Source organism: Carcharhinus amblyrhynchos, chromosome 13, assembly GCF_965287045.1.
Source record: "Carcharhinus amblyrhynchos chromosome 13, sCarAmb.v2.hapA, whole genome shotgun sequence".
NCBI lineage: Eukaryota > Metazoa > Chordata > Chondrichthyes > Carcharhiniformes > Carcharhinidae > Carcharhinus > Carcharhinus amblyrhynchos.
Window position 1 is genome coordinate 33821345 of NC_137336.1, and position 16209 is coordinate 33837553.

Below are 16209 nucleotides of genomic sequence, written 5' to 3' on the forward strand. Positions count from 1 at the left end.
TTACATAATATAGATATTTATTGGCTGCCTAGTTCAGACATGGTTTGCATGTTAACAACCTTTTAGAAATTGGGTGGCTGGACAGCATGGATAGTTAGACAGCCTGATAAGCGGCACCTCCTGCAGTGCCTCTGCCCTTGAAACACCCTCAGCCTTTCCATACATCGCTATGGGGGAAATCCACAGTCATGCAGTGAGACTACACATCACAAAAACACAGACACCAGAAGCGGGAGTAAGCCATTCGGTTCTTCAAGCCTGCTCCGCCATTCATTTTCATAGAATCCCTAAAGTGCAGAAGGAGGCCACTCAGCCCATCAAGTCTGCACCGAACACAATCCCACCTACACTCTATTACTGTAACCCCTTACATTTACCCTGCAAATTCCCCTGACAGTAGGGTTAATTTAGCATGGCCAATCAACCTAACCAGGACATCTTTGGACTGTGGGAGGAAATCAGAGCACCCGGAGGAAACCCACGCCAACATGGGGAGAATTTACAAACTCCACACAGGCAGTGACTCAAGGCTAGAATTGAATCCAGATCCCCGGCGCTGTGAAGCAGCAATGCTAGCCACTGTGCCACCCCTAATTCTGATCATGGCTAATCATCAAATTCAATATCCTGATCTTCCCTTCCTCCCCATATCCCTTGATCCTTTTAGCCCCATATATCTAATTTCTTCTTGAAATCAGACAATGTTGTGGCCTCAACTACATTCTATGGTAGTGAATTCCAACATTCACCACCTTCTGGGTGAAGAAATTTCTCCTCACCTCAGTTCTAAAAGGTTTACCCATTATCCTCAAACTATGACCCCTACTTCTGGACTCCCCTAAGATTGGGAACACACTTTCTGAATTTACTCTGTCTAACCCTGTAGAATTTTATAAGTTTCTATGAGATCCCCTCTCACTCTTCTAAACTCCAGTGAATTTAATCTTAATCAACTTAGATTCTCCTCATATGACAGACCTGCCATTCCAGGAATCAGCCTAGTAAACCTTCGCTGTACTCCCTCTATAGCAAGGACATCCTTCCTTAGATAAGGAAAGCAAAACTGCACACAGTACTCCAAGTGTGGCCTCAGCAATGCCCTATACAATTGCAGTAAAACATCCCTATCCCTATACTCAAATCCTCTCGCTGTGAAGGCAAATATATCACCTGCCTTCTTTACTGGCTGCTGTACCTGCACGCTTATTTTTAGCGATTAATGTACCAGGACTCCAAGATCTCGTTGAGTATCCAGCTCCCTCAATTACACCCATTCAAGTGATAATCTGTCTTCCTGTTATTGCTACCAAATTGGATAAACTTACATTTATTCATATTATACTGCATCTGCCAAACCCAGATGCTCAGTTTATCCAAATCACTCTGCGTCCTCCTCACAGCTCACCTTCCTACCCTACTTTGTACCATCTGTAAATTTGGAGATAATATATTCAGTTCCATCTTCCAAATTATTAAATATAATGTGAACAGTTGGGGCCCTCGCAAATTCCCTGCAGAGCCCCACATCAATAACATGTCCAGACGATTACCCAGCATGGAAAATCCCATCAAAATGGACTCAATGAGATTGGAGTTCTTGTCGGTGTCCCAGGGAGAAGCCCCAGCTGTGCTGGAGACCACTGGTAGGAGGGGAGGCGTTCAGCAGCGGTCCCTGGAACTGGCATATTGTGCTGTTCTAGGTGGAAGACAGTTCTGTAATGCAGCCAGGAATTCCTGCTGATCTGGCAAGTGCACTCCTCCTTATTGTGCCATTTACTTGGCTGAGCCTAAAAATATACTTCCCAGGAACGGATATCCCTGGGCTGATTCTAGCTATGGGCCGGAGTGCAAAGTGGATGGTCTTTCTGAACCTGGCTGCTACATATCCCGTGTGTCTAAAATTAGCACAGTCCTTGGCATGACCAGCCTCAGCAGCAGCTCCAGGGTTTTCTCACTGAAGGAAGCTGTCCTCTTGAAAATTGTTAGAATTCTATGTGATTCCATAAAAATTTTCAGCAAGACAACATTGAAAACTTACCTCCTGAACTGATACCATAAATACAGCTTTGAGACTTTACAAAAGCACTGAAAGTTAAAGTTTATTTATTAGTCACAAGTAGCCTTACATTAACACTGCAATGAAGTCACTGTGAAAAATCCTTTAGTCGCCACACTCCAGCACCCATTCGGGTACATTGAGGGAGAATTTATCATGGCTAATGTACCTAACCTGCACATTATGGACTGTGGGTGGAAATCAGAACACCCGAGGAAACCCACACAGACACAGGGAGAATGTGCAAACTCCACACAGACAGTGAGCAAAGCTGGGAATCGAACCCAGGTCCCTGGTGCTGTGAGGCAGCAGTGCTAACCACTGTGCCACTACGCCGCACTTTTTTAAGTTCTGGATGTAATTCTGTCCCCTACATCGTGTTGCCAATGTGGGACCAAATCACACTACATGTTAATGATGGGATGTTGGAAAACACACTAGGTTTCCTCTCTGTCCTGATGTATAGAGCATGCCATTCAAAGTACCTCTGCTGTTAATGCCCCAGGACTGGAATTTCACCCCTACGTTGGCCTAATACAAATATGAAAACTGGTTTAATTATTGACAGCCAAACCAAGCATAACAGTTCTTTTGCAGAATACTTCCGCATTTATTTGTATTAGAATCAGTACGTTAAAATCTTCCTCTTTAAAAATTATTTTCCTTCTTCTGCCTAGTCAGCCAGCACAGCAGAATATCGAGCATCATTCTCCATCAAATTCGCAAGACATTCACCAAAAAGGCAACGGGCAAAGGCAGAATATCTTCCTTTTTTCAGGCATACTACCAGCTCCAGTCCAGCCACTATCTCCTGATCGCAGTACATGTGTGAGACAAGGCAACAAGCCACTGCTATGAATGTGACCAACCTTTCTTCACAGCCAACGCGTCAATCAAGTTTCAACTATGAACGTCCAAGTGATTTCATTCAATCAAAGACTAAGCGCCTACCCAAGATCCAGTCTACCTCATCTGGGGTCTCAACACCTTCAGTAGTTCAGCATTCCTCTACCCTGCAAACAAAGCCCTATTATGTTGGGCAGTTACCTATCTCCTTCCAGCAATCGCAGAGCCAAAACGGGCAGCAAACACCTGCATTATCAACTGTAAACTCTCCGATTTCTACTGCATCTTCATCATTTGGCTCTAATAGAGAGTCAACTCCAACATCTCCACCGCCACCTCTTACTCCTTGTTCTTCCTTCAGTCCTCAATCTTCTTCCTGCACTTCCTCAAAACCTAAATTCTCCCCTTCCTTTACTCAGTCACCTGCAGCCTTTCTCAGTTCCGTGCTCCCATCACAATGTATTTCAGTTCCAAAAAATGAAATGCAACTGCCTACAAAAGATATTACGTAAGTATGAAATTCCACAAAGATGGTCCATCTGGCAAGGTGCACATTTTCAGTTCAAAATGTTCATTCTAATCAAATGTTTCATAGTCTCAACACATTTGTCTGTGGTACAGTCCACTTGAATATCTGCAATGATGTTCAAATGCTCAATTATTGATAAGAATAATAAGAATTTGTTTTATCTTTGATTTGTTTTTATCCCTGATTTTATCACTGATGTTTTCATTAGTTTTAGATATCCTCACAACTCTGGGAAGAAAACTGTCAAGTCACCAAAGCCAACCAGTGATGAACAAATCCAAGGTTCCAAAAATGCTGTTATTCAAGACTTGGAAAGAAAACTGCGGTGTAAAAGTGAGCTTCTACACGATGGGCAGCAGGTACAAGATTACCCAGATAAATTTCATTTTAACAGCATTAACGATGAACGCACTTTTTTATAATCAGATCTATTTTGAAAGTACTTTCACTGGGAGTGTAGAATGTAAATATACAAACAGGCCATTCATTCTTGCACTTCTGAGACATTGATTTTAACTTTTTGGGAGCAATTATATACCATCAACTTCTGACCTATTCTTAATTGGGGCCAGAAATCCATTTAATTACTTCACCTCAGAATTAGAAATCCATGCCATAATAACACCAGTTCCTGTATGTCTTAATTCTATGGCTTAAATTCTGATGGCAAATCATTTTTTTAGTTTACTTATAAGTGTCGCAAGTAGGCTTACACTGCAATGAACACAATTAACAATGCAGTGAAGTTGGTGTGAAAATCCCCTAGTTGCCACACTCCGGTGGCTGTTCAGGTACACTGAGGGAGAATTTAGCACGGCCAATCAAGCTAACTAGCACGTCTTTCGGACTGTGGGAGAAAACCAGAGCACCTGTAGAAAACCCACACAGACATGGGGAGAATGTGCAGACTCTGCACAGACAGTGACTCAAGCAGGAATCGAAACCGAATCACTGCTGTGAGACAGCAGTGCTAACCGTGAATCATAGACACATTAGTTACAAGAGACAATATTTTTTTCATCAAGACATGTGCATTCAAGTTCATTTACTTTTGCTTATTCTATGAACTGAAAGAACATGTTCAATCTAATTTGACAGATTTATAGCTTTGATTAGCAACCGTGTTACTCCTCTGCTTTTGAGCTTTGGCTCCACTGATTATGTATGAGGCAATTCCACCGTCTGAATGTTGAAGATTCATCCATCAACAGAAATGTAAAAGTTGGCTTAGAAATCTCCTAATTACTTAAAAAAAAGACATTTAAGTCAATATCAGAATATTGTTGCCATGGTGATTTAAACATCTGACACCAAACCTGAGGAAGGTTTCCAAATGGAATGTCCCACCAGGGGAATTAACAGGAAGATGTTTCTGAGTTATTCTGTGTGCAAGGACCATATGACAAGTAATTGACGTTATGTAATACTTACATCTGTAATAACATTAATTCTTCTCACTGACTTTGGACTGCTCAATATCTTCCCCAGGCAGTGCCTTCAATTATATTACCGACATTAAACAACAGTTTCCCTGACAAATGTGTCAAAACAATTTAACGACTATGCATTTATATCAGCCTTATAGAGGATAATGGATTGAGTGCCATGTACATGGGAAAATGCTGTTCTCAAAGTCTTTAAATCCCTGCAGCCCCATTGGACTTTATCATATCAGTCGTTTGCTAATTTTCATGTCATATGGGCACAATTGTTTATATAGATTTCTAGCTTCATCAATTCATATATATCAAGGGAGTCAGTAATTTGCCTCTGATTACTGATTTTTCAGAAATTCATAGCTTTAAGGCAGCCCAGTGGTTAGCACTGCTGCCTCACAGCGCCAGGGACCCAGGTTCGATTCTTGACTTGGGTTGCTATCTGTGTGGCGTCTACACGTTCCCCCTGTGGGTTTCCTCCAGGTGCTCCAGTTTCCTCCTGCAGTCCGAAAGAGGTGGCGGTTGGGTGCATTGGCCATGCTAAACTCACCCTCAGTGTACCCAAACAGGTGCCGAATTGTTGCGACTGGGGAATTTTCACACTAACTTCATTGCATTGTTAATATAAGCCTACCGGTGACACTAATAAATAATTCCTTTAAAATCATAAACATATTCTGTGTATGTTCATAATTAAAATAATTCCACACAGAAATTTATCTTTTTCCAGAAAATAGTGCCGAAATGGACTGATTGACTAGTGCATTTTTATAAGTGGATTTTTATAAGTTGTGCATTTTTATAAGTGGCTTCCTCTCTGGCCCTGGAAACTGAGAGCAGTATTCTGTCATGCCCCCACCAAAGGTTCAATGGCAGGTGGGAGAGCGGTGTTAGAATTCGGCAGGAGAACCAAAACTCAGTTTGACACTGATGTGAATTTCCGACAGGCTCTTCCGCATGCCCACCCTGGCAGATTGGGAAACCTGCTGGCGTGGAAGTGATTTGCATCCCTTAATGGGATGCAAATGAAGGCAAATGATACAGAACTGTATCTCCTTCCACCACACCACCTCCCCCCCCTCTACCCAATTCTCTGCAACACCAATGGGAAAACACACAGGTGCAAAACACATCTGGAACAACTTGGCGTGCAGAAGTCAGGACTCATCCGACCAGTGCCTGGAGCTGCTTTGGGAGTTTGGGGTAAAATCCCTCGCAATCTTAGACCCTGAAACACAACAACTGTGGATGGGGAGAGCATCTACAGGAGGTGCTTCCATATTCCTGGAGGTGACCCATTTTCCAGCCTCAGAATGTTCCCAGAGATCCATCTTCATTTTCAGGAGGAGAGCAAGGGTTGTCTCCATCAGACCATCAAAATTCCCATCTGAAGCCTGGTGCACCACCCGACTGTCTTCTTCCTTCAGTAGTGGGTCAGTGATGTTGAGCACCTTTTCAATTTGACACTTGGATACGATGCTGGACTACACACACCAGCAAGGCCTTTCCTGTCATGGGCTACAGCGTAAAACACCCGGTTGTATAATTAATGAAGTCAGGGTCAGAAGATTTGCCATGTTTTCCAGCCAGTCCCTGCAACCAGCAATATTCCATATTCCTGCCACAAACGGGAGAATTCCACCCCTACTTTTATATTTGTGAAATGTTGGCAGGAATTTTGCAGCCATTCACACCCTGCCGCCATTGCAAGCGAGGATGGAGAATTTGGCGCTCAGCCTAAATTCCGTTCAGTGCAATGGGAGCAGAAAATTCCTCCCACGACTGGATAATTCCCCCCATCAAGTTATTATGATGAAATGTTCCACAGATCCTTAAAGAAACAATACATTTTTTAAAGTTTTAAGATATTTCAGCTTCTTCCTTATTCTACAATGTGTATGTCCCAATCTTTATTTTGCTGTCTGTAAAATAGTTAATAAAAAGTAAATGATCATCATTGCATTTGACTTCCTGGTTTGCTGTCAGTAGAAATTCTATTATGTGATTGGCTGCTCAGCCTGCTCGGTGACATGGCTAGGGATGGATCGTGGAGATCCCTTAGACCTTGGTGTCATTATCAAAGCAGCATTGGGAAAGTGAGGTTAATCACTAGATCTTTATGGAGGGCGTTCCATGAGATCAGCAGTGAGTGTTGTCACTTCACACTGACCATAAGATAACCAGGAACATGTACGTATAACCCAGCCAGTGACCACTCAGCACAGCAACTCTGCTAAAGGGGCAAGATTGGCGCAAATTACACTGAGGGAATTCCAAGTCTGCATATTTTACAGACAAGTTACAAATGTTTTTGAGGAGAAAGAAAACACTTTATTAAACTGGACAACTGGATTCTGATGAGCCTCAGTTTAAGAAGTTCGATTTGGTTTTAGAATTTATAAACACAAGAATTTCTCTTATAACTAAAGTGCAATTTTCTCTTTGTTCTAGCGACTAACATACGAGCAAAGGATGGCTCGCAGATTGCTGGGAGCAGAGAACGCTGCATCTGTACTTGAACTTCAAAAGATGGAAAATGAGCAGATTAACCAGGTAATTAACCAACCACACGGAATCTGATTTAGGTGAGAATGTAGAAAGATTGCTGATTGTTGCAATTATCAAAGGAATCTTTCCTAGTTTGTTGACATATGTAAAATTACTATTTGCTGGTGGCTTGATTTTGGATATTCAGGGCGAAATCTTACCAAAAAATGGCAGCGTGTTTGTTGCAGCACAACAATGTGCTTCCCGCCAAGGGAGCCACTGTTTTTTTAGGCCAAATCTTATGCCTCACGAGCAATTATTTTTATACCCACAAGTAGAGCATTGTGTTCCCTGTGATTCATCCTCCCTGCAATGATTTAACAACTGCAAGCACTGGGGAGTTCCACATGAACTGCACTCCAGAGCTTGTTCCACAACGACTGCAGGGGATGGCAGGCAAGCAGGTGACACCACGTTTTTTGGAGGCGGCCCCCCACCAGGGTGCCAGCTGGAGAGGAGCAGAAGACACCCTCTACCACCGCTGCTGGAACCCTGACAACTCACAGTCACCCCAGTGCTGAGCCTTTTGATCTCAACCCCTTCCACCCTCTTGCAAGCCCCCACTAAGGAAGGCACTCCCTCAGCTGCAATATGGACAGGAACCCAGGACGGAGGATCCGGGAAGCGCTGCCTTCATCGTTATTCACGACCCCTTTACAGCAAGAGGAGTCCTGACATGAAGGAAGGGTAAGGTCTGCAAGTGACCTCTCCTGACCCCTCTCTCTGAAATGGCAATCTGAAACCCCCGGCCCCGAGTTGAACTTATCTGTGTGCCCCGAGTCCTCTTCCATTACCCCTTCAGTAGTGCACACCACGGAGGGTGCTGGCTGCCTGAGCGCTCACCTCCGAGCTCCCCCTCGGCGAGGGTCCTTGCCAATGACATGCTAATATATTGAAATGAGCTTTCTGTGGTCCTATGGTGTTTTTACACCACTCCATTGGTGAAGGACTGGGAAGGTCCATCAGAAACTCATCAGCACAAATTGCGCTTTCCAGATTTTGAGGATGTACCACCATTCCTGGCGATGGAGAGTGCAGACTTGAAATTGCCCGCTTAGTCAATACGTACATCAGCTTTTAATGTCTTAATAATATTTATAGCCTTGTCATGAAGTTAACAAGGTCAGCTAATATACTGACAAATATACATGAAAATTAAGAACCACACAGATACTTTAAATATAAAATATACCTCCCTGAAGGATTGACTGTGTGTGTGTGTGTGTCTGTGTGTGTGTGTGTACATGCATCTATGTATGTCCATGCATGTGTGTCAAAAATGTGGCTAGCGTTCCCATTTAAAACTGACAGGAACCTAATAAACTTACCTATTGTCAAGAGTTTGACAACTCCCTTCACCAATTTCCTTGCTGCAATACCGCAGCTCACCATCTACAGATTAGCCACAGGCACAGAGATAACTTTCAGAATAGAAAGAAAACTGTTGAAGCTACACCACCTTCAATCCAAAACCAAAATCACTCCAGTCACTGGCTGATATTTTACGACCTCACTCGGACGAGGTTCATAAAATCCCGCCCAAGACCAACGGAGAATTCCATTCTGTGAGGCGATAAAATTCCAGCCACTGAGTCTCAGTGTTGAGATAACACTTGTGTGCGCCCACTCAGAATCCGAGCCTCAGGTCATTCTCCAAAGCGTATGAGAGTATGGGAATTTCACTAAACACTAGAAAAACTTAGGTGTTCTTCCAACCAGCTCCCACAGCACAACCGCTCTGTCAATGAAGGTCATTGGTGAGGTCTTGGAAGATACGGACTGTGGGCACCTCCTCTCAGTGAAGGCAGACATAGACAACAAAGTTCCTCACTGCCTCCAATGTGCCAGCTCAGCTTTTTGGCTGATTGAAGAAAAGGTTCTTTAAGACCAGGATCTCATACCCGAAACTACGTTGAAGGTTTACTGAGCAGCAGTGATCCCCGCATTCTTCGATGCTTCAGAGACTTGGGTAACCAAAAGCATCCATCTCAAAGCGCTGGAGAAATACCATCAGCGATGCCCTCACAAGATTCTCTAAATTCGGTGGCAAGAAAAGTGGTACATTTTCCAAGCCAATGTGCCCGATATTGAGGTTATAATTACTCAAAACCAGGTCCACTGGCTAGGACATGGAGTTTGTGTGCCTGACACCAGACTCCTGAAGCCAGTGTTCTACATGGAAATCAGTTGCAGCAGAGGAGACCTCCACAGGGACGGCAGAAACACCTTCCCACTGTCCTCAATGCATCCCTAAAGAGATCAAACATCTCTGCTGACCCATTCATAGGGGGAAGGCACGGAAAACACGGAAACACTTCATTGGGAACATAAAGATGCAAAATCAAGGTATCACAGGGCGTACAAAACCTCCAACCCTTCAAGCACCACCTGCTTCTTATGTGACAGAGTCTGCAGATAAAGTAAAGTTTATTTATTAGTCACTAGTAGGCTTACATTAACACTGCAATGAAGTCACTGTGAAAATCCCCTAGTTGTCACACTCCAGTGCCTGTTCGGGTACACTGAGGGAGAATTTAGCATGGCCAATTCAGCTAACCAGCATGTCTTTTGACTATGGGAGGAAACCGGAGCACCCGGAGGGAACCTATGCAGATGCGGGGAGAACGTGCAAACTCCACACAGACAGTGTCCCAAGCCAGGAATCGAACACAGGTCCCTGGTGCAGTGAGACAGTTGTGCTAACCACTGTGTCACCGTGCCGCCCCGTGCAATGGTTGATCACACAACCATCTCTGAATCCAGCAAACCAGAGTCATGTTCTATCCTGAGGGACTGCGTAAGAAGAAGAAAAAAGGACCAGCAGTTCTACAAACCACCCACAAGTGCCATTTTCAGCAATATTGACAGGTATCCTTTGTATTTGATTTGTGTAACATTGGGGTGTTTAGCTACACATGTAACTGCTTTTCCTGTCATTATCCCTTTGATATCTGATCAGGTGCTCCATGTTTGGGATCACATGGATCCTGCTGTGGGATTGCAGCACCCTGAGGATACACTGGTGCAGGGAGAGCAGGACTGGAAGAATGTTCACAGGGACCCTGGACCATCAAATTTGCAGCTCTGAGAAGCACTGCATTAGAAACCTGCAGTCATCCAGGAAAATAGTCGACAGCCAACTGCTGGGGGAAAGTCCAGTTTTTTCTGTGACTGCTGCCCTGAGTTTATTTCCCTGAAGCTTCTTCCTTGTCTGTCTGTCATTTACGCTCACTCGAAGCAGGTGACTGATGCCACACTTAGCAAAGCAAACACACCCGTCACTTCCCCCAAGGACAACCAGAAACAACAAGGTGGTGTTTCTGTTTCTGTGCGGGTTGCAGGCTTTCCCCAGATCCAGCGCACCCTGCCTGCTTACCTCATCCTATGGCGAGTCCCCTGGAAGAAGAGGTGCTTACAGGAATTTCTGGCTCTTCCACGCTTTGACTGCCAGACTGGAGGTGTTGTAAGAAGTCTCACAACACCCGGTTAAAGTCCAACAGGTTTATTTGGCAGCACAAGTTTGGGGAGTTGGCAGGAGTTTGGGGAATTGTGTCCACAAACAGGGCATATACAGACACAAACTCAAAGCAATACATCACGCGGGACAACCTCCTGACAGCTGTCGTAACACCTTTGCAGAGTGGCAACTTGAACAAGCAGGCTTCTAGGTATGCACCTCTAGAGAGAAAGGGCAGCCTGTGAAACTGAGATTACATCATTGCCTTTCCAAGAGGCTGCTTCCGTGATAAATAAAGAGCCCAATTAATCCCAGCTGCAGGTATATACCGAACAAAAAAACGATTGTCCTCACTGTGAGAAGGGGTCAACTGTCCGCTCAGTAAAAGTACAGAGTTATGGACTTGATCTGAAACTCAACTGAGCTCCATGTTCACCACACTTCAGCGGCTACACTTGACTTTTATCTCACGTTATCGATGGGAGCAATATCCATGGGATGTCTTGTCAGCATGGATCTGATTTGTCCCTCATATGGAGATCACGATTGGACTTAATTTGAATTGGCTTTTTTGATCAGAAATAAAGTAGCGAAAGGGACCAATAGAAATTCAGCATGTTTGGATAGATACAGACGGTGAAGCTATGTGGTAGCATAGAACAGTAAAAGCTGCAATGTAACCTGTCCCTGGGAAAGCCAGGGATGCCTCTTTCGCTATGCGATTGAATGTTGTGCCCATGTACTTTTGCACAGACCAATCAAAATGCTGTCGTTATTTTTAATGATCAAAACAAATTCATGCTGCAGTTTGACAGGAATGTGACAAGCTTGCAATTGTAAACAGTACTTAAAGAGTTAGTTGCACCACTTGATTTGCTAAACATATGGTGGCCTATCTGCTGGCAAGCTTCATCAACTTCTCCAGCACACTCCCCACCAGCTTTCTCAGTCTCAACCTACACAAACTCCAAATCATTCGGATCTCCACCATCCACATCCTGATCTGTGCTAAATCCTGCTCACGTTTCTCTTCCAATCTCACTAACGTACGCTGGCTCCTGGCTTCCCTGCACTTTGATTTCAAAATTTTCATCTTCATTTTAAAAATCTCTCCAAGTTTTGCATGACCAGGCCTCTATAACAGGCTGGAACTCAATGTCTAACCTATCTTCAGTCTTGGTGACAGTGCACACCATCAGCAAATCTTGTGTGATTATCACCTTCAACTGTCCGGCTTTGCTCTATTTTTCCAAACTTTCAAGAGGCCTTTCAAAAGGCAACTGTTGAACCACATTCACTCACTTGCTCCAAGTCCTCCTTAATCTTGTTGAATATCCAATTCCTTCCCCTACTGGAACATCCTGAAATGCTTGGATGCATTGAGGGTGTAATGTGGACGGTTACTGCCTAGAATTATTGAGATCGTAAATTCAAAAGCAACTTAACTTAAGTTGCTTTTGAATTTACGATCTCAATAATTCTAGGCAGCAACAGTCCACATTACAGTCACGGGGTCTGTAGTTCTTCCAGCCATTTAGTCTGAACTATAGTGATTCAGTCCCAATTACCCAACAGTAAAATGTTAAACCCAATTTAAAGCAGCTTTTTCTCATGTTTTGAGCAGTGGGAATGAACTGTTGTCTTAGACCATAAGACCATAAGGTATAGGAGCAGACTTAGGCCATTCAGCCCACTGAATCTGCTCCACCATTCAATCATGGCTGATATGTTTCTCACACCCATTCTCCCCCTTTTTCCCCATAACCTTTGATTCTCCTACCAATCAAGAACCTTTCAATCTTTGTCTTAAATATACTCAATGACCTGGCCTCCGCAGCCTTCTGTGGCAATGAATTCAACAGACTCACTACCCTCTGAAGAAATTTCTTCCTACTCTCGGTTCTGAAGGGCCTTTCCTCTGAGGTTCTTCCCTCACATCCTAGTCTCTCCTACTAATGGAAACATCTTCCCCACGTCCACTCTATCCAGGTTTTTCAGTATTCTGTAAGTTTCACTGAGATCCCCTTCATCCTTCTAAACAGGTCTTGTCAGCTGTGGGGATTCAGCTGTTTATAAGCCTTTCAATTGCATCAAACTTTTGCAGACACAAAAATTAGGCTAACGTTTTCTATCTTGGATCAAATATTTCTCCTCACCCAACTGCGCAATTGGTAGGAATCTTGTCATGTGCGAACACCTGACTTCTATTGTATTTACTTCAAAGGTGACTTACATTTTTCTTGTGGTAAGGTTTTGGCCGTGGTCTTCTGGCCCTGCCCACTGCCGGGACCCTCCAATCCCACTGAAAGTCAAAGGGCTTTTGACCGGTCAGCCACATGGTTGGAAAATCCTGCCTTTTGTGTCTAATTGATGTAAAATGGACTGCGCGGAGGTCAAGCTTTAGTTGTGCAAATGACCACCAGTAAATCTGCAGCAATTTGATCTGCAGTTTAACTAAGGTTCACAACATAATGCTCCGGATGAGATGTCGGCAGTGGCTCAGTGGGTAGCACTCTTGCTTCAATGGCTGCGGGTTCCCAGCAGTGACTCGAGTACAAAATCTTGATTGGTGCCAGCACTGTACTGAGGGAGTGCTGTATTATCAGGTGTACGCACCATCATTTGAATGAGATACTAAACCAGCTCCCTCAGGCTGAGGAGCAGGGAAGTTATTTCTGGTACCCTGACTAAGGTTTACATCTCAATCGACATCGCAGAAGGAGATGACCTGTATGTTAACATATTGCTATTTATGGGAGCTTGCTGTGTTTAACATGGCTGCCATGTTTTCAACAAATGTATTTCATTGGCTACAAGACCATAAGACATGGCAGCAGAATTAGGCCACTCGGCCCATCAAGTCTGCTCCGCCATTCAATCATGGCTGATATTTTTCTATCCCCATTCTCCTGCACTTTCCCCAAAACCTCTGATTCCCTTATTAATCAAGAACCTATCTCCCTCTGTCTTAAAGACACTCAATGATCTGGCCTCCACAGCCTTCTGTGACAGAGTCCCACATATTCACCACTCTCTGGCTGAAGAAATTCCTCCTCATCTCTGTTTTAAAGGATTGTCCCTTTACCCTGAGATTGTGCCATCTGGTTCTGGTTTTTCCTATTAGTGGAAACATCCTCTCCATGTTCACTCTATCCAGGTCTCGCAGTATCCTGTAAATTTCAATAAGATCCCCGCCTCATCCTTCTAAACTCCAACGAGTACAGACCCAGAATAGTCAACCGTTCCTCATACGACAAGCTCTTCATTCCAGGGATCACTCTTATGAACTTCTTCTGGACCCGTTCCAAGGCCACCACATCCTTCCTTAGATACAGGGCCCAAAACTGCTCACAATACTCCAAATGGGAGTTAAGTGCTGTAAAGCCCTTTGGAGGTCTCAAAAGGCACTATATAAATGTAAGTCTTTCTTTCACCTTTAATTCAAGTACCTTACATGTCCGTGGGTATATATTTTGTTGCCAGTCTTAACAAGGCAAATGTTAGGAAGAGGAATGGATATGCAGAATCCTTCACTGAGAAGTCAAATTCTTTCTCATGATTTAACAAGAAATGTATTAGAGAGCAAAACCTGACCATGTTAACCATAAATGCAAATTCTATCTACGGACAGAATTTTCCCACACCAGAGATTAAAAGAAACTTATTTAAGAAACAGGGCAATGCACCTCGACATCAGCCACACAGGCAAAGCAGAATAATTAAACGGTTAGAATCCGTTGATAATATTTTGGTAAACACAGCCAAAACCTGTACCACACTTACAGACTTGACCCATCAAGTGCATTTTCAGGGCAAGGCCTTTACTTCAAGACTCCTGCTTCATCTGATAGGCCCCAGATTGCTCTATATCACACAGCCAAGCTGACCCGAAAGCAAGTCTGGGGAGGAATCAAGAGGAGGGTGGTGGTGGAGGAGGGGGGAGTAGCCCAAGGAGGTAGAAATCTACAATCCTTTCTGGTGCCCTTTAAAGTAAAGTAAAAAGTAAAGTTTATTTATTGGTCACAAGTAAGCTTACATTAACACTGCAATGAAATTGCTGTGAAAATCCCCTAGTCGCCACATTCCAGTGCCTGTTCGGGTACACTGAGGGAGAACTTAGCATGGCCAATGCACCTAACCCCCACATCTTTTGCACTGTGGGAGGAAACCCTTGCAGACACGGGGACAATGTGCAAACTTTGCACAGACAGTGACGCAAGCTGGGAATCGAACCCGGGGCCCTGAGGCAGTAGTTCTAACCATGTTCCACGGTATTGTGCGGAAGAAACATTCACAGTACCCGCTCCACTCAGATACCTGTCAGAACTCCAATTGGGATCTTACCTACACTATAGGATCCTGATCTAAATATTAATATGGTCCACTACCAGAAACCCTAACCACCCAATGGAGTAACCCTTAGAGGATGGAAATGGTTGGAATGTGGGCATTAAGAGGGGGGAGGGACAGGGTCCTTGTGCATGAGTCGCAAAAACCCAGCCTGCAGGTGCAGCAGGTGGTCAGGAAGGCGAATGGGATGCTGGCCTTCATCGTGAGGGGGATTGAATATAAAAGTAGGGAGGTCTTGCTGCGGCTGTATAGGGCATTGGTGAGACCGCAGCTGGAGTACTGTGTGCAGTTTTGGGCGCCGTACTTACGCAAGGATATTTTGGCCTTGGAGGGAGTGCAGAGGAGGTTTACTAGGCTGATGCCGGAGTTGAGGGGGTTGAGCTATAAGGAGAGGCTGAATAAATTAGGCTTGTACTCGTTAGAGTTTAGAAGAATGAGGGGAGATCTCATTGAGACATATAAGATGATGAATGGGATGGATAGGATAGAGGTGGAGAGACTCTTCCTGCTCAGAAAGGACAGTAGGACTAAGGGGCACAGCCTCAAGATAAAGAGGGGGCGGTTTAGAACGGAGTTGAGGAGGAACTTCTTCACTCAAAGGGTGGTGAATCTCTGGAATTCTCTGCCCGTTGAAGTGGTGGAGGCTGCCTCACTAAATATTTTTAAGACGCGGGTTTTTGATAAGAGAGGGGATTAAGGGTTATGGGGAGAGGGCGGGAATGTGAAACTGAGCCACGACAGATCAGCCATGATCTTATTGAATGGCGGGGCAGGCTCCAAGGGCTAGTTGGCCTACTCCTGCTCCTATTTCTTATGTTCTTATGTAAGCCATTTTGGGACTATAATCACATCATTTACTCCACATGGTGTTACAGAGACTGTTTGTGATAAACCAAAAGAGAAAGTGCTGGAAAATCTCAGCAGGTCCGCCGGCATTTGTGAGGAGAGAAAAGAGCTGACGTTTCAAGTCCAGACGACCCTTTGTCAC

At 44.2% G+C, this 16209-nt stretch overlaps 1 protein-coding gene across 4 annotated transcripts in view; it reads left to right on the top strand.

Annotated features, from left to right (window-relative positions):
• The window catches only part of LOC145351825 (myotilin-like), a 117134-nt gene that overhangs the window by 71045 nt on the left and 29880 nt on the right, over nt 1-16209 (top strand). For 2 of the 4 annotated variants that reach the window (XM_080201500.1, XM_080201501.1), the window contains exons 8-9: nt 3640-3790; nt 7319-7420. In XM_080201500.1, the coding sequence (XP_080057626.1) occupies nt 3640-3790; nt 7319-7420 (253 nt within the window). Of the gene's footprint in view, nt 1-2733; nt 3411-3639; nt 3791-7318; nt 7421-16209 lie in introns of all 4 variants that reach the window. The other 2 variants (XM_080201503.1, XM_080201502.1) reach the window with 2 other exon arrangements.